Here is a 23,527-nt window from a genome sequence, read left to right on the forward strand (position 1 = left end):
GAGATGGTCAGCAGGTCCAGGGGAAGTGCTCTGTGAGAAGCAAGGGGTCCTCTAGCCATACCCCGCTGAGCTGTGATCCGATCAGTTCTGCCGAGCTAGGCGCAGCTTGGCTGGGTCAGCAGATGGAGGGCCCTGCTCCAAGGAAAGCCCATGTGCCACAGGGGAGGTGTGGCTGACTGAACAGATGCTAATCTTCTCTCTGAACCAGTTCTGAACCAATGCTCCGACCTGCTGGCAGGGGGCTCTGGAGGTGCTGTCTTTCCAGTGTGAAGTAGCACTGTGGCCGGCTCCTCCATGAGTGTGCCTGTAGAGATCCCAGGCAAGAGGAGGACATTAACCCTGGTGTTCTGTCTAAATCCCAACTTGGTTCCCTTTCTTCTTTTTCTTTAGTGTCTACAGAGGCCTGTTGGGCTGGGGCCCTTTTCTGCCAGGGGCCGTTTCCTCCTTTCTACCTCCCTGCAATCCCCAAGGCAATTCCAATGGCATACAGTGGTCATCCCTCCCTGCCCTCAGATAGGGTGTGGTGCCGTGTGCTATGGCGCACCCCGCAGGGAGACAGTGACCCCTACCCGTATCGCTTACCAAGCTCACAGAAGGCATACGGGACTGTTGGGAAGGGTTTTGAGGCCCTTGGGTCAGTGGTGCCAAGGCTGGTTATTAAAGGTTTTGCAGCTAAGGGCCTGGTAGCATTCATCTCGAGAGGCTGATGCTAATGTTGTAACTCCAGGCTAGTGCAGGCGCGTGACAATAATGCGGCAGGTGTATGGCAGTGCCAAGACAGGAGCGTATCTGGCCTCCATGCCTAGACTGGACGTGTAGGCAGGGTTAATGCATGGAGGAGGGCAAGGACTGGCAGACTGCGTCCCCCCCTTTGCCACCTGTTTTCTGGAATCGTCCGGCTTCTTTCGAGTGCATTCGTATTCCACAGGGAGAACAAATACCTTTTATCTGACACTCAGCTTCCTGCTCAGGTTTTGCCTCTGTTTCAAAGGAACAAAAGCCACGCTGCCTCCCCAACCAGCTTGTCTTGCTCAGGTTCGGGTTGTGATCTACCCCTGGGACTGCCTGAGAAGGATGCCAGAAGTGGATGCCTATGGAGACTGCATTCCCCTCTCTCCCCAGCAGGAGGTAGTCTCTTCCAAATCAGGAATAGGATCTGCTGGTGGAGCTGTGTCTTGGAATGAAGGAGCATGGAGACTAAATTCCCCTGTCCGCCAGGAGGGGCCAGTCTTTGACACAAGGCAAGGGAGTGGACCCTGTGGTGAGCGCACATGGGTGAATGCCAGGGCTGGCTGAGACTGAGCTCCACTGATGGAGCAGGGTGAGGGTGTGTAATCTGGGACATTGAACTCCTCTGTCAGCAGAGGAAGGGGATGTCGAGCGTTGCGTGATCTCATCAGGGCTCTGTGTCGCCTTGATGCTCGGACCGTGCTGTTGTCCTTTTGCCTGTGGAGTGGCTAGGCAGAGACAGCTGTGGAGTGTCAGCCCTTGGGAATAAACACTCCATTCATTCCACAGCTGACCTGCAGGACCCCGTTTCCCAGAGTGCCCCCTCTCACAGAACACAGTCCCAACTGTTCCTTCCCCACACCATGTGCCTCAACCTTTCTCACTCCGTCCCTTTGTAAGTAGCCTTAGAAATACAGAAGCCCCATTAGTTCCCTGCCACATGGGGTTATCTTTAATGGGCAGCTGCTTGGCTCCATCAAGAGGATGGGGATCTGTGATCCTTGCTCACATTCATGGATCTCAGCTGATGTCCCAGCTGGCAATGCCAGAGCACTATGGAGGGGAAGCCCACACTGCTGGAATCCCAACTGGCAATGCTAGGGCCTGCTGGGAGGAAGCGCATGCTGCATGCTGTCATTTCTAGAGCGCTGCTCTGTGGGTGCTCACAATGCTGATGTCCTTTTGAGGGGCGAGACTCGTCTAGTCAGTGTTTTGTTGCGACATCACAGGGCCCGCTGAGTTTAGAATGACCGGAGGTCTGTGTGGGTAGGGATGTACATAGGCATGTGCCCGTGTGAGCACGCTGTGTAAGTGCTAAGCATTAGTATTGCACGTGTCTACAGAATTCCCATGCGTGTTTCTTCAGGTTGTGTTATTGTTAACTTCTGTGTTAATGAAGCCAACCCCCGGAGAGAGGGCCACAGTTTGTGAGCTGCGTCTGATCACAGCTTGGGAATGGCGCTTCCCTCTCAGCAGGGCCCACTGGACTTCCTCCCTGATGTATGCCACCCAGATTGTCTCCTTGCCCCTGCTTTTCTCTTGTCCTGGCCATGTGCTTAGTGTGGAGGAGTCCTGTCATGCAGGAGGTAGGACACCGGCTTAGCCCTCCGCCACAACACAGCAGTAACTGGGCAACCCATCAGAGAAAGGGCAAGCAGTAAGAAGAAAGGGATCCAAGGGATCCCCCCAGCTTCTGTGTTGGGTTCTGGGGCTTCTCTTCCCTGCAGGGTTAGTTATCCATGCTTGTGTCTGCTCTGGAGCTAGTCTCGCTCGAGGAAGAGCGGCCACACTGCACAACAACCCTGCAGCCGCCCAGCTCCGGATGTTTGACAGTAGCTGAGCACCTGGCCTCCCTATGTAAATGACACCTCTAAGGTGGGATAAGATCAGCCATGCTGGAAAAATACTGGAAGACTCACCCTGGTGAGAGACACTGTAGCAAGGGCATCGGCGTGCATATGCTGCTAGGAGTGCAGATTTGGCCGTGCAGGGACATGCGCTGAGCTAAATTCTGCCCTCAGATTCACTGGCGTAAATCCAGAGTAACCCGAGTGAAGACAATGGCCTTGTCCTGGATTTACATCGCACTGTAATTGGCAGCAGAATCTGGCCCGGTATATGGTTGGGCTCAGGTTACAGTAGATCTGATGTGTCCTGTGGCTCGATTTTTCCTTCGACAGGGAAGTCTCCAGATGACCATGTGCTTTAAAAATAATTTGTTTATTTCAATGTTCATTACAAAATTGATCACTTTATTATAAATTATCCAATCCACTGCTGTGAAGCAAAATGTATAGAAAGGAAAATATAAAACCAAACACTTTAAGATAGCTTTAAACACCGTTGCTGCTATTTGAACTATTCACATGTCTTGTCCCACCCAAAGGCTCCGTCTTTGACTCAGTGATTCCTTTGTTATTAGACAGGTGAGGTACAAAATTCCAATCTGGGGCTAATGTGGGAGTAGGGGGAGAATTTGCATTGCTTTTATTATGTGAACGTGAGCAGGATGAGGAAGCCTTCTGACGCTAGCTGTGACATTGCTGGAATAGTAATACCTAGCTCTTTTCATCAGTAGATTTCAAAGCACTTTACAAAAGAGGTAAGCACCAATATTGTAATTTTTACAGATGGGGAAACTGAGGCACAGATTGGGGAAGTGAGTTGCCCAAGGTCACCCAGCAAGACAATGGCCAAGCCAGAAATAGAAGCCAGGTCTCCCGAGTCCCCGTCCAGTGCCCTCTTCGCTAGGCCATACTGCTTCCCTACAGCAGAAGGCCTTTGCAGGTCAGGGCTGATGTGTTTTGGCAGAGCTGTGTGGAGTCCTGATAATGGCCTAATGTGCTGATAAAAATCTAGATGGGGAAGTGTAGGCAGAGCTGTGTGGAGGTCTAGGAGTGTCTCCTATTGGGATGGGAGTGTATTGGCAGAGATGCACCTGGAGTCGGACTGGAATGGCAGGGTTGCTGCAGGACAGAAATGAGATGCATTGGCAAAACTGCACACAGACCTGGCCAGAACTGGAACAACAAAGATATTTGTACTGGCAGAGCTGTGTGTGAGAAGCCTGCGCTACCCTGCTCCAGTCAGTGCTGTCAGTCTTACTTTCTTGAGTGCTAAGTTTTTAGTGTCATGCAGAGAGCATGCATCGTTGCTGCAAATGAGGAGGAAGAGAACTTGAAATGAGTCTTTGCCTCCCTCTTCCTCCCGCTGGAATGAAACCTAGCCCTCAACTCCATTGCAGTTTGTTACAGCCCTTCATGTCCTATGGCACAAGGGCAGTCTCAGAGACAAGGTATTGGTTATTATAGAAACCCCGAGGCCAGATTTTCGGAAGGGTGCATGCTACACTGCACATGTATTTCTAAGCATGCAAATACCAGTGTATGCATGCTTTGATTCGCCTCTGCACAAGGGTAGCTGTGCACACAAAACAGGGTTTACACACACACACACACACACACATACACACACTGGAGTTTAGGATATCAAGAGTCCGACATGCAATTTAGCACCCACAGTTCTAAAGATTCGGACCCCTACGTACACAGTAAACTTCAGCATCAGCAAAATAAACGTCTCTTTTTTGCGTTGACACTAGATATAATATAACAGAACATCACAGGGGTCCCAGGACCAAACAGTCGTTTTGGAAGGAACAATAAAAGTACATTTAAATTAAGGCCAAGTTCTACTGTGAGTTAGAATGGTGTACATTGGCTTTAGTGGAGTTACACCAGTTTTACACCAATCTCAATGAGAGATGAGATTCTCAGCTGTAGCATTACAAAGGACTATTATTGGGTCAGAGCCTGAGCTCATAACTTAGTTTTTCCTCTGTCTTTACTCAGGTTAATTTCCACTGATGTCAATGGGAATTCTACCTGCGTAGAAACTGAGGAAGACCCAGGATTTGACCCATTCTTTCCAAATGTTGTTCTAGAACTAGCAGGGCTGAGAATAGGTCTGGAGGGCATCCCCCCTGGAGAGTATCAGAATGTTTGTTTAGAACAATATGATCATATGATCCACCTGGAAAAGGCACTTTGTTGTGGGTACTTCTGCTGGAGTGTCCTTATAACAGATCTAATTCTTCTCTCATATGTATCTCCTTTGACTTCTATGGGGTTACTCCTGATTTACACTGACATAAGGGAGAACAGAATCAGGTCCGATATAGCACAGGATCAGATCCTCAGCTGGTGAAAATCAGTGGAGCTCTGTTGACTTACATCAGCTGAGGATTGGGCCCCATACGTTTGTTATCTGTTTCGTAAAATATATTCCACACACCAACAGATGTCCCAGATAGTGGCATCCTGATAGACCCTAATCACTGCAAACATGCTCCAGTTTTGTAATCTGTGACATTCCTTCCACCTGTTGTGCAATATGGTAAATGACTGTTCAATCCATCTGATGCAACACATGACAAATATTCAAAGAAAAAGAGATTGCTTTTCCGAATGGGTGGGGACCGTTTAAATTCCGTTGGCTTCGGCAGTGGAGATTTTCTGACCCTACGGGCCAGTGCCTCAGCCCGCCTAGCCCTGGGGAATTTGGAGGGCTCTGTGTCCACCCTGCCTGAGTGCAAATTGCTCTTAATCTTGCCTTGTGTGCCAGAGAAACACCCTGGCAGAGAGCTCACGTCCCAGCCTCACTGAAATGATTAAGTGCAGACACTCCCGTGCATGGGCTGAGCGAGATGGGCCAGCCAGGACCTACCTGTCCTACGATTTATTGGTATCTGTAACTCCTTCCCAGAGCAGATGAGCTATTGAGGTTGTCAAATATCTGCCTGGAAAGGATTCACTGGGGGCGCACTGTATTCCCACAACCTTTCCTTGTCCATTACACTGCACAGTTAATTCACTCACAGGAGTTATCTGGCTTTCAGCCATCCTTTCCCTCCCCCCTCCCATCCCACTCAAACAACTGGGAGACCTGGGATGTCAGGATATTTATTCCCTTCAGGGAGATTCCCTGCTGTCATACCATTGAGACTCTGGAACCATCTGGGAGGCCCAGCATCCCCAAGAGTCCTCTTGTGTCAATGGGATTGCCTCCTGTTTGTCAGGGAGGAGGAGGAGGAGGAAGAGGCAGGATGACTTCATAACAATCCAGGAGGCCGATGAGCTCTGCTTGGAGACAGTCTTGCCTTTTAGCCTCTCGGCCCAGCGTTCAGACCCAGTACTGGTTATTTTTTAAGGCGGGGTTGGATGTCCTGCAGTACTGAAGTAGCTCGGGGTCCTGCTGCCCTCCCGGCCCTTTGCCCGTAGGCCCTGATCCTTTGGCCTCCAGAGCGTTCACAGTCGTTAAAGGAATGGCTTGGTTCGGGTCAGTCTTGCGGAAGGTTTCCTGGTCGACCACTGCCCCGTTCTTGGGTTTGGAAGTTGTCCCCTGGACGTTGTGCTTCCCAGTCTTGTTGCGTTTGTGGAGATAAAAGAGCAGGGGAAGGATTAATCCCAGGAGGAGGATGATCAGGCAGATTGGGATGATCACGCTGAACATGTTGGCTTCGATGAAGCCGAGGAATGTGCCCCCCTCCAAGGGAGAGGGGCTCGTGGTGGCTTCGTGGCCCCGCCAGGCTGTTGGAAGCGTGTCGTGCTTGCTGGTGTTGTGGCTCAGCTGGTCGGAGCCCTGGGGCTGGGTGGCCAGTGTTTGTGAGGAGGGGCTCACCTCTTGGGGCGTTTGCCTGTCACTCATCTCCGGGAGGTGGGGGGCTCTGAGCAACGGGGTTCCATATGGCGTAGAGGAGTTGTATGGCTCTGTGGTATACCGCAGAAATTCCAGGGCAGGTGGCACCCCATCAGCTGCCAGCTTGAACAGAAAGCTGTCATTCAACAAGCGGTGGCCAGCATCTTCCATTTCCAGCACTTCCAGCCCGACCAGCCCCTGCTCGAGGTCGTGCTGAGTGAAGGTATCAATGGGTGCATGCTGACTCTCTTTATCTCCTGAGACTTTCACAAAATGGCTGCCCTTCGGGGCTCTGAGGATTGTAAAAGCTGGGATGCTCTTTGTCTTGTTGGCCAGCTCACTGGCATCAAGGACACTGGTGTCCAGAAGGGCGGTGGTTCCCCTCGGCCACTGAATCTCCTGCCGTGTCCTGACCAAGGCCTTGACTGTCACATTCACTCCCCCTGATGTGTTTGCTCCTTTGGACATTGAGAGGAACTGGAATTCGTCCCTGGTGGAGGTGAAATCTGTGAAAGTAAAAGTCACTTCACCATTGTCCACTTGCTTCTGGGAAAAGCTTCTTGCTGGGCTTTGATTGACCCTCAACTGGCCAAATTTTGGATCCCTGGTGATTGTGTAATGGACCTCTTGTTTCCCTGGGTGTGATGCTCCCAGGAGGTGCTCTCGAGACAGCGATGCAATGTTTAGGCCCTGGGGTATCTCCAGGGGTATCTGGCTCATCACTGTGGTCACTTCAGGCAGAACCTCAATCTCCAGAGAAGTGAAGATGGGTGGATTATGCCCATCGGAGATGCTGAACTCTAAGGACCCAGGAGAACCACTCCCATTGGTGATGAACATTAGGTGCCCGGCATTGATATCTGCTTGGGTAAACTGCTCAATAGGCACCTGTTTGTTGTGTGTGTTGGCCAGGAAGCCATTGGATGGCCCCTTGAGGATTCTGTATTCAACCTCTTCAGGGGAACTGTCAGGATCTACTACATCCAAGTGATCCTGGGAGAGCACCGCCAAGGAGCCTTGGAGAACCTGCAGAGCACGGCCTTGCTTTGCGAGGCGAGGTGGTTTCTCTTTGATCTCGCTCACTGTTATGTTGAATGCTTCAGAAATGACCAAGCCCCCCCCTTCCTGTGGAGGCCAAGTAGACTCCATAGCCCGAGGCTGTAGTGAAGCCTTAAATCTGAAATTATCTTCCTGGGTCCCAGACCCATGGTGAACGTATTCCAGGTTACCTACGACCAGATCGGACTGCAGGAAGTAGGGATGCTCTTCGCTGATGGGTACGTCCACAACAGAAAGGTGCCCATGGATGGGCAGCTCCGTAACTAGGAACACTACGTCATAGGATGCCCGCTTGGACTCTGGAACTTTGGTCAACAGGTTGGAAGCATCCAGCACTGAGGTGTCAATTTGCGCTCTTTGAGCTTCCAGGATCCTGAGGCCTGGAAGAAGAGAGAACACAGTCCTGTGATTGTCTTGACGACAACAGCACTCAGTCAGGAGGAACCAGAAAGGGTGAAGTGATGCGGAGGGGAGTAAGGGCTAGGACAGAGAGACGGTGGAGCTAAAACAGAGCATGCTATGGAGGAGAGCTCAAGGAAGAGAGGTATAAAGGAAAGCTGGAGGCAGGGGAAGGAGAACAAATGCAGTATATCACAATGGTTCTGCAGGAGGAAAGGAAAGGAATCGAGGAAGGTTGAGAGCTACAGAAGGAAGAGGGAAGCCACAGGAAGGGAAGGGCTGAGAGAAGAGAAGTATTAGAGTCCTTGCTGCAGAGGGGCCACGATTCAGGAAAGCATTCAAGCACTTGTTCAGCTCCCATTATGCTGAGGTGCTGTCCGGCATGGGGTTGCCTTCCTGAACTGAGATCTCAGTGTGGAGATTCTGAATGGCTGTTCCTAAGACTCCTCGGTAATACAGAGAGAGAGAGAGAGAGAGAGAGAGAGAAGCTAGCAAAGTTCAGTACAGCTCTTGTGTCCCTTGCTTCCTGGATTACATTGTCTGCACCCTCCTCCCCTTGGCCACAGCCTGTTCATGGGAGCCAGCGCAGCTTTGTTCCCAACAGCCCCATGGCTCTCTTACCTTGGTTTCTCCACAGCTTCGTTGAGGGTTGGGGACAGCTTGCCTCAAACGAGACCAGCACTCTGAGGATGTATGAATCGGTTACTGTGGGCGGGGAGGTGACTCGGAAGTGAAAAGCATCCTGCGTAAGCCAGAATGGGTGCTGAGGCATGTCGTGCTGGTAAAAAATTATTCCACTATCCACCTGGTTTGAAACAAAAAGCAAACGAGCAAAGAACCTTTTAATCGTAGCAAAATAAAACAAGAAATAATACCCAATACCATTTCCTGGACAGGATCCTGCAGCCAGCCAGCATGCAGAACTGCCGTTGAATTCAGCAAGAGATCTGCCCATCTGTTTTGTTTATAGATCTCCTATCATTGCGGTATCATTATCAGTTTTGTACAGGTGGGGAAACTGAGGCACAGCGACTGCTTGGGTCGTATGGTGAGTTGATGGGAGAGTAGGGAGTAGGAGCCAGAATTCCTGATGCCTGACTCTCTGCTCTAACCACTGGGTCATGCTGCCTCCCAGTGCCCCTCTCGGTGTCCAACACAGAAGAATGGGAGAATCAAGCCCTCTGTTATGCTGAAAGGTGCTAGTGGCTGCCACTGGGTGGGGGGAGGGTTCAGATCCTAAAGCCAATGGGGTGCCAAGCACCCTCTTTGGGGTGTAACAGAGGGAGCAATAAAAGCTTTTTTATTTAATAAAAGCAGCTACAGATGATGGCAGGTCAGAGCTAAGCTGTGGGCACTGAGGGCTTTCCCTGGTGCAAGTTCAGGAGTTAAGCTATTGGTTGCAAGCAGTGTGTGCTGGAGGCAGAAAGCCAGGAAAATGAGATGTGTGTGTGACCCGCAGAGGAACAGGGCTTCTTGGGCACAGAGCTTGCTGGAAGAGCAGACGTGGGGATTTCTGAGCCAGGAAACTGCCTGCTCTTTGTTTCTTTATGCTCACAGAAAAAGATCTGTGTGCACACAGTAAATACACAAGTTTACATCTAGAATATAACTGACTTGTACTGTTGATTTCTTGTCCTAATGGAAACAACACTGCAAGACCCCGAATTTTGGCTACCTGTTCAGGCCACAGGTGCAACACTTCAGTTTCTGTAATGGGCACAAGCAGTGCTGAAGGGGCCCTCAGTCTGCATTGGGCTGAGAATGGAGGGATGTGGGCAGGAGTAGAGCAGAAGGGCAAAGGAGTGGAGCCAACACTGAGATAGGAGTAGCTTAAAACAATGATTAGTAGTGGTTCTGAGCATTGGTCTAGTGGGTAAGTTACTAGACTGGGTATTAGGAGACTCTAGGTTCCATTCCTGACTCTGCCACAGACATGCTGGGTGATCTTGGGCATGTCACCTCCCCTCTCGCTGTTTGTCTGTCTTGTTTATTTAGATTGTAAGTGCTTTAGGGCTGGGAGCGTCTCTCACAATGTCTGTACAGTGCCTAACGTCATGGGACTGGGATCTCAGGTGGTATGTATAATAATGATGTTGTCAGGAGATGCTGAAAGACAAGACTGATTCTTCTCCCAGCCCCTTACTTGGTGGGCTGAGAATGACTACTATGGAGGGATATGGGAAGCACAGAACTGGAGAGATCTTCATTCTGAAGTGGGCTGAGAATAGCTCATGTGGGAAGATATGGGAAACCCATTCATAGCTTTACTAGCAAAAGAAACAGTGACTTGAAAGCTGTAGCTGTTTAAAGCAGGGCTAAATTAGTGTGAGAAGCCTCCCTTAAATGCAATTCTCCAGAACTCAGCAGGCAGAATTGCACATGCAAAAAAATATGCCTAGTTTGTATGTGCAGTCACCTGGATTTTTTTGCCTAAATCAGCTAATTGTGGGTACAAATGGTCAATTACACAATCCTGATTTGCATGTGCAGCCACGATCAATGTGTGCACAATTTAGATGTGCAGTTGTACTTGTGTGTGTGCCTGGTTACTTGTGCTTGATTTGGATGGCAGGCCCTTGCTGGTTTGCACTGTAAAAGTCATTAACCCTCTGCCCTCTCTTTAATCTAGATGTTTCCACGTCTGCACCTCCCTCACTCTGTTGAAGGCAGTAGATTTCTGGAGGGGGAGAGACCCCTAATTTGAAACCCCAACAGAGGTGACCCAGTTTGAACATCCGCCTGTTCACATGTTGCTGGGGACACTGGGGCCATCGTCTGCCACATCCTTTCTGGAGTGTGATGTCAAGGGAGCCATGGCAACTGCATGCGTTGCTGTGGTAACCCAGTGAATATTTCATTGGCTGGTGATGGCAGAAGAGTTCAGAGCCTATCTGATGGGATAGTGTTTACAGCCCTGCTGCTTGCTGGGACTATCCAACAGGGTGGGGATTGAAAAGAGGATGAGAAACGAAAAACAAAATGTGGTTTGAGTTCTGTGCTGGGGATCTCGGGGGGAGTCTGAATCAGAGCAGCGCTGGGTGAGAGGAGCAGCATTCTCCTGCGTATTTGCTCTTTCTTCTGTTCTGACAGATGTGGTTGGGTGCTGAGCCCTCAGAGAACAGAACAGAATAGTAGTAGTACTCTGTGCTTGTATAGCACGTTTCATCCAAGAATCTCAAAGCAGATTACAAGGTGGGTGACTATCACTGTCCCAATATTACCAAAGGGCACAGAGGGGTGAAGTGAACTGCTGAACAACTTAGTGGCATTGCTGAGAACAGATCCCAACTTCCTGCTTTAATCACTAGACCATGCTGTCTCAGTGGGCAAACTGAAATCAAATCATGCCTACCAAAGTTTAGAAGCTACCCAGGAATGCTGCAACCTTCATGGAAAGTTCCTAGAGAGAACAATCAGGCCACAATTCGATAGAATGTCCAGGCCAGCCTTTTGAATTTGTGTAGCCGGAGTAAAATTCTCTCTTACGTTCAAAAGGGTGTGAGAGTCATTTGTGTAGAATCCTATTAGTGCATTTACTGTAGCATTTTGTAAGACTTTTCCATAAGAGAGGGGTGTGTGTTGAGTTAGAATGGTGGTGGTAGAAAAAGAGAGAGAAAAGAAGGAAAAGAAAGGCAGAAGGAGAAAGATGAGAGAAGAGGTGAAAGAGATCAACAACCTGCAAACTGCAATGTAATATATAATCTGAGAAATGTACTAGGTCCCATCTGTCCCTCCATGGAAGGAAAGGCAGCAGGTGAGTGTGCTCAGTCTAAGCTTGCCTGATCTTACAGCCTGCTCTGCAAAATAATGTAGTAGCAAACCAGGGAGTGCTGCTGCCAGGAGGAGTGGAAAAAGCTGAATTCTGAATTGGTTGCTTGCTATTAAAGGCAGGGCTCCAGAGTTCCAAGATTCCCATGGCAGACCTGAGGGGGTTTCAGGCCCCAGGTTACAGTGGAAGCTGCCAGGACCAAGATTTGTGCTGAAACGGGTAGAGTGTGGCACCCGGTGGAGAGAGACAATGACGTCTTTTTTTGGTTTGGGATTTGGAGGAAGGCCTCACTTTTGGCCAAGGAAGGCTAGCTGCTCAGCTGATACTGTTCCGTTGACTTTGATGGTGCTGTGCTGCTCTACCGCTGCCATGGATCGGGCCCTCATGTTTCATCCAGGAATGAGCAGTGAATTCAGAGCTGGTGCAACATGCCAGTTTGACAAGGCTGGAGGCACATGTCCTCTGTCTACTTCCAAACACAAGGGCAGGCTTCCAGAACAGAGCCTGATAATCCTCCTTAACGCCAAAGACCTTCTGTAGGGCCAAAAAAGCCAGTTGTCTCAATGGCCTCTTCTCTGAGGCCGCCAGCAAAGACATTGGTTGTGCTGATACTTCTCCCATGCACTGGGAACTGGTCTGAGAGACCACTGACTCACGTCGCAGAGACCACCAAACACCACAGGGCACATGCAACAGTGTTTGGTCATGATCAGCTCTGGCTGGATTTGCCCTGGTGACAAGGAGGTAAATGGCTCTGCTGCCTTGAGCCATCCGGTCTCCTTGCATATATTTCAGCTGTGACTAAAGAAGACTGCATTGTGCTGTAGAATCCAGTTGTGTTAGTCAGGCTGGGAGCTAGAGGGTTTGCGAGAACTATAGGGTTTGTGCAGGTGCAGCACAGTGGCATAGCTAGGAAGGGAAATTTGTGTGGGCTGCAATTTATGCTGGACAGGCAGTGAGCAAGGTCTGCCATCGGAGCAGATCATTGATATTGCTCATGAAGAACTTTACTTATGCTTGGCATTCAGCCATGCTCAGATTTGAGCCGGCCTGGCTGCTAATAGGGTGGACCACACCCCACCCCGGCCCACATGTGGCAAAGCCTCTGGTGCAGCAGCCTCAATAATGAATCAAGGCACCTAAATCTTGTCTCTTCTCTAACCCGAGGGACATGACAATGGGGAGGCAGGAGTACTTACCTCAGCCTGGGTGAAGTTCTCTAGTGGCCCACTGGCACTGCCCAGATGGTAATTCACCAGCCTGCCCAGTTGTGGGTGCTCCTCTATGCTGTAAAATAAGGGGCGGGAATCTGCTTTGCTGTTGGTTACTGCTTTCAAATTCTGGCTTGTGATTGGCTGAAGGGTCCCTTTAAAACAAATAGTATACAGTGCATTTATTCACAGCACCAATCAGTGCTCCCGCCCTCCCCCCTTTATAGAAGGATGTATCTTACAGGCTAAGATGTCTCTAACTGCATGGGTACCTGGCATAATCACACAGATCAGAGTGCATTAGCTCCTTTACCATCTCTTTCATTCATATCCTTACACCCATAAATTCAAGTCCCATCCCAGAATTTGGACTAATCCCCTGGATAGAAAAAGGGCAGGTAGGGCATTGATACGCATCCGTTGGATATCATCAGATACTTGTCCCTGCATCAGTGACATCAGTGGGAGTTTTCAAGTGGATTTCAGTGCTAGACATAAATATTTATACACACAAATATATTTTAAGCTAACCAACCACAGCCTTTAAGGGCCAGCTTTACTGCCCATTTAAGCGCACACAAAATGTCTGCCTGATTTGCCTCCACACCTGCCATGATTCCAAGCATGGATCGGTTATTTACATGAGCAAATGATCATAAATGCCCCATCTGCACAAAGAATGATCCTGATTTGCGCAGGCCGTGCAATCTGGGGAACTGCGTGCAAATGGGCAGCTTGGGCTATACTGCTGCCTGTGCATTTTTCTGAAAATCTGAGTTCTTACATCTCAGGGGGCAACAGAAATTCCTCTTACCATGTCCCCCTCTCTCTGTGCTGCTAGGCTGGAAAGTGTCACTTGAGTGTTAGGTAAATGCCACAGTAGGAGGTGAAATGCCATCTGTGCTCTCAGGAAGGGAGCGGAGTCACAAATCAGGCCAAGGGCTCTTTCTTGTGCCAGATCACGCACCCCATCGCCTCCCACTGCAGCATGCCTAATTGTCTGCATGGAAGAACAGCCGTGCACTGGATCCTCTGGGGGAGGGCTGCTGGCAGTACCGACATAGTAGAAGCCAGTCAGGACAAAGGCCCAACACGTAGCTTTCAAAGCATCTACCTTTTCCTGCATTGTCTTTCATTCTTCCTCCATCACCGCCCATAAGCTGTTACCATCAGCCCTCTCTCCTTTCAGCCTGACACACCTTACTCCCACTCATGTTTCTTTTAACACAGTCTTCCACTGATTTTTCTTCTCTCCTTCTATAAACCAACCTAGCCCAATAGCCACTGGAGCTGTTGGATGCTGCTAATTCGATGACTTCTCAAGGCTCTTGCTGACCCAGCTCCCCTCCTTTCAGCAGCCCCAGCTGGAGTCACCCCTCTTTCCTCTGTGGGCGACTCACCTGGACACACAGTGAGATCCTGTTTGTTTTCCAAGGTGATGACCAACTTCTTCTGGGCGCTCACAGTGAAGAAATGCCTGGGGGAGATGTTCTCGCCATCAGATAGATTGAAGGAGAAGCCACCATCAAGGGGTCCTGCAGAAAGCACGTCAGTGGGACAGGGATCAGTCAGCAGGATCCAGGGGCATGACAGTGACAACCCTTACCCCACAGGAGGGGGGCAGAGGGTGAGAGACACTGGTGGAGCAGCGTAGCAAAGCTTGTGAAGGAATGAACATGGAGACTAAATTCCTCACTAGCCAATGTTGGGGTGCACTAGTGACTTGGGAAGCCTTGTGCAGGGCTGAATGAGCAGGAAAACTGAATTCCCCCAGCTCAGCACTGGGGTGGGGTCCACTGGTGACTTGTGTGTTTGTGTATTGGGTGTGCGCGTGTGTGTGTGGGAAACTAGCCCAGCTCAGGAATGAGTAAGCATGGAAGCTGAATTTCCTCGGCTCACACCAGGTCAGGGCTGGGCTCTATTGTAGAGTCCCTTGTGTCACTACGCTGTCCATGATTGCCAAATTATGGTCCATGGTGCCCTTCCTGGTGGTCATCAGAATAAAACAAGAGGACAACCAAGAAGTGGGGGGTTCGGGGATCATGTGGGGAGGCGGCTGCCCCAGCGGCCTATCTTATGAAGTGACAGGAAGACTGAGCCCTTGCCGTAGGTGCCAGGCTGTCGGACACAGTGCCCGAGCTCAGTACATCACAACACAGGTTAATTGTGTGGGAGGGCCAGGCGCTGGGTGAGTTACACATCAGAGGAAAGCCAACTTCAAGTTGAACGAACTTGCAGGACTGTTGTAAATCTGGAGTAATGGCATTGAAGCTGAGGAGGTTACTTTGCATTTATACTGGAGCTAGTGAGAGCAGGATTTCCCTGGGAGATGGCAGTCTCCTCTTGTCCAGGACAGGGTGTTCTTTACAGCTGTGGGCTGTACCCTAGTGTTTCTGGGCTGGGCAGTGCCACGTTGGGGTATTTGACTGGCCACAGTTAGTTTTCCTTAACACACAGCTCTCCCCGCATTGATTCACAACAGGCCCCCCAGCACCTTGGCCTCCAGGCCCGGGAATGTCCTGCTTACACCTGTCCATTACCTACCTTCATGCACAAACTGAACAAGCCCACTATTTATCTGAGCCTGAGTGAACTGCAGGATCCCGTTGCTAGGAGACGACCTCAGCACAACCTTCCCATTGGCCGGGGGCCTGATGGAATAAACCACTTCCTCCGGAGGGGAGTCCTCATCCTCACTTCTTAGGATATCGGGAGTGATCTCTGTGGTGGTATCTTCCTGCATCTGGGGGAAAATGCTAAGCAATCAGCCAAGCGTGAACTTGACATAGTTTCCCAAAGGGGTGGAGAGATTCCACCAGTGCCTTCAGAGAGCTAATTTCATAGCCAGCTGGGGGCCCAAACCAAATCTCCTCCCATCCCCCCGCCACAGCCTCACTGACAGCAGCTGGACTACTTACATGAGTGTACACAGAGAGGGGGGATATGCAGATAATCTGGTGGTTTCATAGGCACCATGCCACTCTGTGACTGGACCCCAGCTGTTTGGAACTGATGTTTCATGGCACAAGCTGGGAAGGCAGGTGCTCACAGACATAAAGCCAATTGTATTACCAGGGCAGCATCGTTTCTTGGTTAGAACAGGAGAGTGGAGGGCAGAAATCTGGGGTTCTATTGCCGACTCAGCCACTAACTCACCATACTTCCTTGGTCAAGTCACATCACCTCTCTGAGCCTCAGTTTCCCCTTCTGTGAAGTGGGGCTAATGATACTGACTCACCTCACTGGGTGCATGTGTGGCTTAATGAATCTCCATAGAGGGGTTGGAGGCTGGTGAGTGAGAATTCATTCTCTCCACCAACGTCCTCTGGCCCACACTTTTACTAGGCTTTGTGTCTTGGGATCTCACGCAGACTTCACCACGGCACTTTCAACTGGGTCACTGGTTTTGAGCTCTCTCCACTTAACCCCACTCGGCCAGTTCTTCTTTCCATATTATTGTCTCATTTAGCTTGTGCTACAGTCTCTAACTGAAAAGCTTCCAATCCTATCACCCTTATCTAATGAAGCCTTAAACTGCGCCAGCAAACTCTTGTGGAATGAAAAGTATGTAAACTAGCTATGCATCATGTAAAGCCATGGCGGCAAGTTGTAACTGTCTGGGAGCAACCTTCCTCAGGGTGATGAGCTATTACTATTATTCAGATTACACTAGCATCCAGAAGCCTCATCTAAGATGAGGGACCTGTTGTGTTAGGTGCTGTGCAGACAGTCTCTGCCCCAAAGAGCTTTCACTCTACGAGACAGACAAAGTGTGTGTGGGGGGAAGCAACTTGCCTCAGGTCACACTGCAGGAGGGGAATGAGCAACAGATCATGCAAAGTGTAAGGAATTTGCAAAGCATTTGGAATGTCTTCCCTGTTAGATTGATAACTGCTAGGTGTGGCCACTGATCCCTGGACTCCCATGGGGAGGAGATCCTGCTGGGGCAAAGTTACACCGGGGGATGGATTTGGCTGGGAGACTTTCTATTGCCTTAAATAACTGGTACATTAGATTTTAGAGCCAGATATTTATTGTCTGCGATGAGCCAAATTCTTTTGGTCTTTAATGGGGCCAAATTCCCATAAAAATCAATGGGAGCTTGGCTCCCTGGAGGACTGTGGGATTTGGGCCAATGCTACTTTAGAAACGATCCAGAACCAAACCCCAGAGACCAAGCTGGAGGTTCTGATTTTGGGTATTGTTGCTCAGCCCCCGTCTCTACAAAACAGTTGGAAAATGAGGCCAGGCAGAAAGCGTGGAATTGTTTTCAGCCTGATGATGTGCGGGCTCTGTCATACTGGGCTGGGCAGGGCTCCTCACAGCAGGAAGTCAGGCCCAGACCCTCTTTGGCCTTTGAGCAGCTCCGTGTGTTAGAACAAGGCACACCCAATCTGTACACACTGCAGCCTCAGCTGGAATGTTTGCTCCTAGGAGACACTACAATAAAATCACCCTTTCAGCTCTGGGTTCCAGGCACTCGATCTCGACTCAGGCAGTTCATGCGCTCACCAAACCCTTCAATTGAAAGCTTTCCATTGTCTGATTGGGTGTAGCTGGTTCTCTTCCTGGGGAGGGATAGCTCAGTGGTTTGAGCTCTGGCCGGCTAAACGCAGGGTTGTGCATTCAATCCTTGAGGGGGCCATTTAGGGATCTGGGGCAAATATTGGGGATTGGTCCTGCTCTGAGCAGAGGGTTGGACTAGATGACCTCCTGAGGTCCCTTCCAACCCTGATATTCTATGATTCCTATTGCAGTGACAGGATGTTGCTGTGGAGAAAGTTTTAAATAAAGAACATTCTTGGAACCCTCCAATTCTGCACTGGTGTCTTAGGCACACAACTTTCCTTCTTCCATGGGACAGGTGGACAAGCTAGTCCAAGAGGATAAAAGCAAGCTCCTGAGTACCTGTGGTCGCTTGGCAAGGGAGCAAGTACCCCTTGTGTTCTACTGACTTACTTGATTCTCCACTCCCTGCCCTAAAATCTGATGCAGTGGGGACTGTAGGATGCATGACACCCCAGAGGTGGCTACATTTTATGGATGAAGGGATGCCTGTGATGGCATATATCTGTTGAAAAGCTGCAGCATCTATTAAATGTGCTATATCTCCCTGCAACTTGCATGGTGGAGATAAGGCCCAGATCTTCAACGGTATTTTGATGCCTAAGTCCCCTAGGCATGGCAACACTTTGACAATCTGAGCCTGAGGGCCCAATCCTGAAAACTCTCCAAAGGAGTTCTGGATTAGGCCCTAAATGACGGCAGTTACTAATAACTGTACTGTAAAATTGTGGTCACAAAGGGCTTAATCCAGCTCCCCTGGATGGGTATTATTTGAGGGCATCTCCTAAGCACAGGTACACTATATGACATGAATGGCTCGGTCCTACAAGCCCTCCACCATGAAGCAACCAGTGAAGTCAATGGCAGTTCTAACAAATTTATTTGAGCATAAGCTTTCGTGAGCTACAGCTCACTTCATGAAAGCTTATGCTCAAATAAATTTGATAGTCTCTAAGGTGCCACAAATACTCCTTTTCTTTTTGCAAATACAGACTGACACGGCTGCTACACTGAAACAATGGCAGTTCTGTGAGGACTCCCATGGCCACTCCCATAGTTCTGGAGTCTGGGGTGGAAGATGCTCTCTAAATACAAGCCAGGATTGAGGGGAAACATGCCTGTTTTAGAGCGTCCCCTTTAGAGTCAAAGCCATCCCAGTGGAAGCTGCTGTTTAATTTGTGTCTGGGATCTAACAGCCCCTGAGGGTGGCAATAAATAGCTGAGGGCTCTGCACACATCTGTGTTGCATTCAAGAACTTTTGCATTCCGTCTGCCAGGTACCTGTGGCCTAATGAGGAAATAAGGTCTTTTGGAGGATTTTTAATGGCAGGTAAACTTTATAGTGGATTCAGCACCATCCTGAATTCTCACCGGCTGGGGCTAAAATGTGCGGTTCTGAGCATGTGCAGCAGTGGCACATTTCCTAAACCAATAACTCGTTGTAATTTATTTCTGCCCCATTGAAAAGCATCATTATTCCCCATTGCAGACTAATGGAAAGAACTGCAGCTCGGTTAGACAATGCTTCCTGAACAGCAGGAACGACTAATGGAATGTCTTGGGCCTTTACTCTTCGGGGTTTGTTACAGAAAGCCTGCTCTGCAGTCACTGAAGTGCTTAATTATATTCCACATCCCCTCTGAATTATTAAAGCTTTGCACTTGGTTTCTGTTCTTACTTACTCGTCTTACTATATCCGGTCAGACTTTGTGTCGCCTGTGTTCTCTGTGAGCACCCGGTGTAGTTTAGAGACTAGCTCCAGGAATGCTTTAGCCGGACTTGGACTCACTAATGGGAAGGTGTTGCTGTTATGAAGGGTCAGCCCATGTACTGATTCCTTTCTGTGATTTATCCATGAAAATGCTTCTTTTAAAGGGGCTGAGCATCTGAATAAACTCCAAATGATCTTTTTGTGTTTGCCTTGTGGCTGGTCAGTTTCACTTGTGTTTCTAGTTAGTTTCGCTTTCAGGCCACAAGGTCTGCAAGGTTGCAACCACAAGGTGGCTTAAACACCAGGGAGCCAAACAGTGCCTGCGGATGAGCTGAGTTCAGAGCAGACAATGAAGCGGAATGGCTTTGTGTATCCCCTGTGCCGGGGGCTGCTTTGGCCTCTGGAGGAGGTTAGAGCAGTCTGAGGGCTGCCTTGACTTTCATAAGAACAACAGAATGGCCATACTGGGTCAGACCAATGGTCTATCTAGCCCAGTACCCTGTCTTCTGACAGTGGCCAGTGCCAAGTGCTTCAGAGAGAATGAACAGAACAGGCTATTTATCAAGAGTCCATCCCCTGTTGTCCAGTCCCAGCTTCTGGCAGTCAGAGGTTTAGTCAGAGCATGGGGTTGCATCCCTGACCATCCTGACTAATAGCCATTGATGGACCGATACTCCAGGAATTCTTTTTTGAACTCAGTTATACGTTTGGCTGCACCCTTCGCAACATCCCCTGGCAATGAGTTCCACAGGTTGACTAGGCGTTGTGTGAAGAAATACTTCCTTTTGTTTGTTTTAAACCTGCTGCCTTGGGCCTTTACTCTTCGGGGTTTGTTACGGGGTGGGGGGGGGGACCTTTTGTAGTGATAATCAAGGTGGCCCATTTCCAGCAGTTGACAAGAATGTGTGAGGAACAGTGGGGCGGGGGAGGGGGGAAATAAACAAGGGGAAATAGTTTTACTTTGTGTAATGGCACATCCACTCCTTTAGTCAAGCCTAAGTTAATTGTATCCAGTTTGCAAATTAATTTCAATTCAGCAGTCTCTCATTGGAGTCTGTTTTTGAAGTTTTTTTGTTGAAGAATTGCCACTTTTAGGTCTGTAATCGAGTGACCAGAGAGACTGAAGTGTTCTCCAAATGGTTTTTGAATGTTATAATTCTTGACATTTGATTTATGTCCATTTATTCTTTTACATAGAGACTGTCCAGTTTGACCAATGTACATGGCAGAGGGGCATTGCTGGCACATGATGGCATATATCACATTGGTAGATGCGCAGGTGAACGAGCCTCCAATAGTGTGGCTGATGTGATTAGGCCCTATGATGGTGTCCCCTGAATAGATATGTGGACACAGTTAGCAACGGGCTTTGTTGCAAGGATAGGTTCCTGGGTTAGTGTTTTTGTTGTGTGGTGTTTGGTTGCTGGTGAGTATTTGCTTCAGGTTGGGGGGCTGTCTGTAAGCAAGGACTGGCCTGTCTCCCAAGATCTGTGAGAGTGATGGGTCATCCTTCAGGATAGGCTGTAGATTCTTGATGATGCGTTGGAGAGGTTTTAGTTGGGGGCTGAAGGTGACGGTTAGTGGCATTCTGTTATTTTCTTTGTTGGGTCTGTCCTGTAGTAGGTAACTTCTGGGTACTCTTCTGACTCTGTCAATCTGTTTCTTCACTTCAGCAGGTTCTTACAACTACAATACCCACCTGCTGAAGTGAAGAAACAGATTGACAGAGCCAGAAGAGTACCCCCTCCTCCCCCACTCTCCTGCTGGTAATAGCTCACCTTTCCTGATCACTCTTGTTATAGTCTGTATGGTAACACCCATTGTTTCATGTTCTCTGTGTATATAAAATCTCCCCACTGTATTTTCCACTGTATGCATCAGATGAAGTGAGCTGTAGCTCACAAAAGCTTATGCCCAAATAAATTGGTTAGTCTCTAAGGTGCCACAAGTCCTCCTTTTCTTTTTGCAGATACAGACTAACACGGCTGCTATTCTGAAACTCATCCATGAGAAGACCTCTTATCCTAAGAACTTGTCCTATGACTGCCTGCAGGCATTTCACTCTTGTGACTGTTACTTTTAATTTCTATTTAACTAGCCTTCTCTTCTTTCTTTATTTCCCCTTTTGGAAATTAAATGCTACTGGGGTGGGTTTCTTTTGTATTTTTCCCCCTTCAAGGATGTTAAATTTGATTACATTATTGTTGCTATTACTGAACCGTTCGGCTATATTCACTTCTTGGACCAGATCCTGTGCACCACTTAGGACTAAATCAAGAATTGCCTCTCCCTGGTGGATTCCAGGACTGGCAACTCCAAGAAGCAGTCATTAATGGTATCTAGACATTTTATCTCTGCATCCCATCCAGAGGTGACATGTACCCAGTTTAAATCCCCCATTATAATTTGGTTTTCTGTTTTTGTAGCCTCTCTAATCTCCCACAGCATTTCACAGTAATGGTCACCATCCTGGTCAGATGATTGGTCATATATTCCTACTCTTATTATTCATGCATGGAATTTCTAGGCATTGAAATTCTATGGTACTGTTTGATTCCTTTAAAATTTTTACTATCTTTGACTCTAGGCTTTCTTTCACATACAGTGGCACTCCCCATTCTGTGATGCCTATTATATCAATATCCTCATTTAATACCAGACACTGAAGTTTAACTATCTTCTTATTTAGACTTCTAGCATTTGTACACAAACACTTATAAAATTTGTCCGTATTTAGGTATCTGCCTTCATGGGATGTAACTGAATGGGACTGTGATTGTTCGATTGTTTCTCTTCAGTTCCTACCTTCACTTCATCAACTTTGACCCTCTCACTTTACTAGAATATAGAGTATCTCCTTTAATAATGACAGGTTTCAGAGTAACAGCCGTGTTAGTCTGTATTCGCAAAAAGAAAAGGAGTACTTGTGGCACCTTATAGACTAACAAATTTATTTGAGCATGAGCTTTCGTGAGCTACAGCTCACTTCATCGGATGCATACTGTGAAAACTGCAGCAGACTTTATATATACACAGAGAATATGAAACAATATCTCCTCCCACCCCACTGTCCTGCTGGTAATAGCTTATCTAAAGTGATCATCAGGTTGGGCCATTTCCAGCACAAATCCAGGTAAGATGAGCTATTACCAGCAGGAGAGTGAGTTTGTGTGTGTATGGGGGTGGGGGGGATGTGAGAAAACCTGGATTTGTGCTGGAAATGGCCCACCTTAATTATCATGCACATTGTAGGGAGAATGGTCACTTTGGATGAGCTATTACCAGCAGGAGAGTGAGTTTGTGTGTGTGGTTTTTGGGAGGGGGGTGAGGGGGTGAGAGAACCTGGATTTGTGCAGGAAATGGCCCAACTTGATTATCATGCACATTGCGTAAAGAGTTGTCACTTTGGATGGGCTATCACCAGCAGGAGAGTGAATTTGTGTGTGGGGGGGTGGAGGGTGAGAAAACCTGGATTTGTGCTGGAAATGGCCCAACCTGATGATCACTTTAGATAAGCTATTACCAGCAGGACAGTGGGGTGGGAGGAGATATTGTTTCATATTCTCTGTGTATATATAAAGTCTGCTGCAGTTTCCACAGTATGCATCCGATGAAGTGAGCTGTAGCTCACGAAAGCTCATGCTCAAATAAATTGGTTAGTCTCTAAGGTGCCACAAGTACTCCTTTTCCTTTAATAAGTCCTCCCCAAGGGATGTCTGTGTGCTCCTCCACACTTGTTGGCTTTCCCTCAGCCCTTGATTAAAAATTTTTACAGGCCAGCAATCTTGTTCCGTTTTGGTTTAGGTGGAGCCCATCCTTCCGGTATAGGGTCCTCCTTTCCCAAAAGATTCCCCAGTTCCTAATAAACCTAAATCCCAACACCATTGTCTCATCCACGCATTGAGACCTCACAGTTCTGCCTGTCTAATTGGTCTGGTGCCTAAATGCAATGACTCCATGGGCTGTTCTGAGAATACCAGGCCACCTCCTCGCACACCTTCTATGCTGGAGCTCCTACTGGGCTTAGAGTTGACTATGCCAACGTTTCGCCCCTTATGCTGGAGAATTCCCTGGAGGGCTCACTGAGGTAGATCTGCAGCCCCGTTATGCCTTAACGCACCCAGAACATGGCCCCCTGTTACAAACTCAGCAGGGTTTAAATCAGGCTGTTCTCCCTGGAATTTAAACACATAAAAATCTTGCAGTCCTTCCTATTAATGTTAAGTTTTGCACAACCTAAATCCTGGACCTAAATTGACCTGGCTAGGGTCCCTTTAAATAGTGAAGTCATTCATTTTAACAGCACAGAAATAGGCATGCAGCCATCCTTTCTGATGTTTGATTGTTTTAAATAATGTCTACAGCTTTAAGACACCAGGGGAGATT

At 48.6% G+C, this 23,527-nt stretch overlaps 1 protein-coding gene across 1 annotated transcript in view; it reads right to left on the reverse strand.

Annotated features, from left to right (window-relative positions):
- Positions 1 to 2,960: 2,960 nt before the first annotated feature.
- The window catches only part of CSPG4 (chondroitin sulfate proteoglycan 4), an 83,795-nt gene continuing 63,228 nt past the window's right edge, over positions 2,961 to 23,527 (reverse strand). Inside the window, exons 6-10 of the mRNA XM_084640927.1 lie at positions 15,409 to 15,607; positions 14,265 to 14,399; positions 12,853 to 13,019; positions 8,506 to 8,689; positions 2,961 to 7,865 (exon numbers count right to left, since the gene is read on the reverse strand). Coding sequence (XP_084497053.1) covers positions 5,911 to 7,865; positions 8,506 to 8,689; positions 12,853 to 13,019; positions 14,265 to 14,399; positions 15,409 to 15,607 — 2,640 coding nt within the window. The 3' untranslated portion in view covers positions 2,961 to 5,910. The remainder of the gene's footprint in view (positions 7,866 to 8,505; positions 8,690 to 12,852; positions 13,020 to 14,264; positions 14,400 to 15,408; positions 15,608 to 23,527) is intronic.

Source organism: Lepidochelys olivacea, assembly GCF_965140295.1.
Source record: "Lepidochelys olivacea isolate rLepOli2 genome assembly, chromosome: 10".
Classification (NCBI taxonomy): domain Eukaryota; kingdom Metazoa; phylum Chordata; order Testudines; family Cheloniidae; genus Lepidochelys; species Lepidochelys olivacea.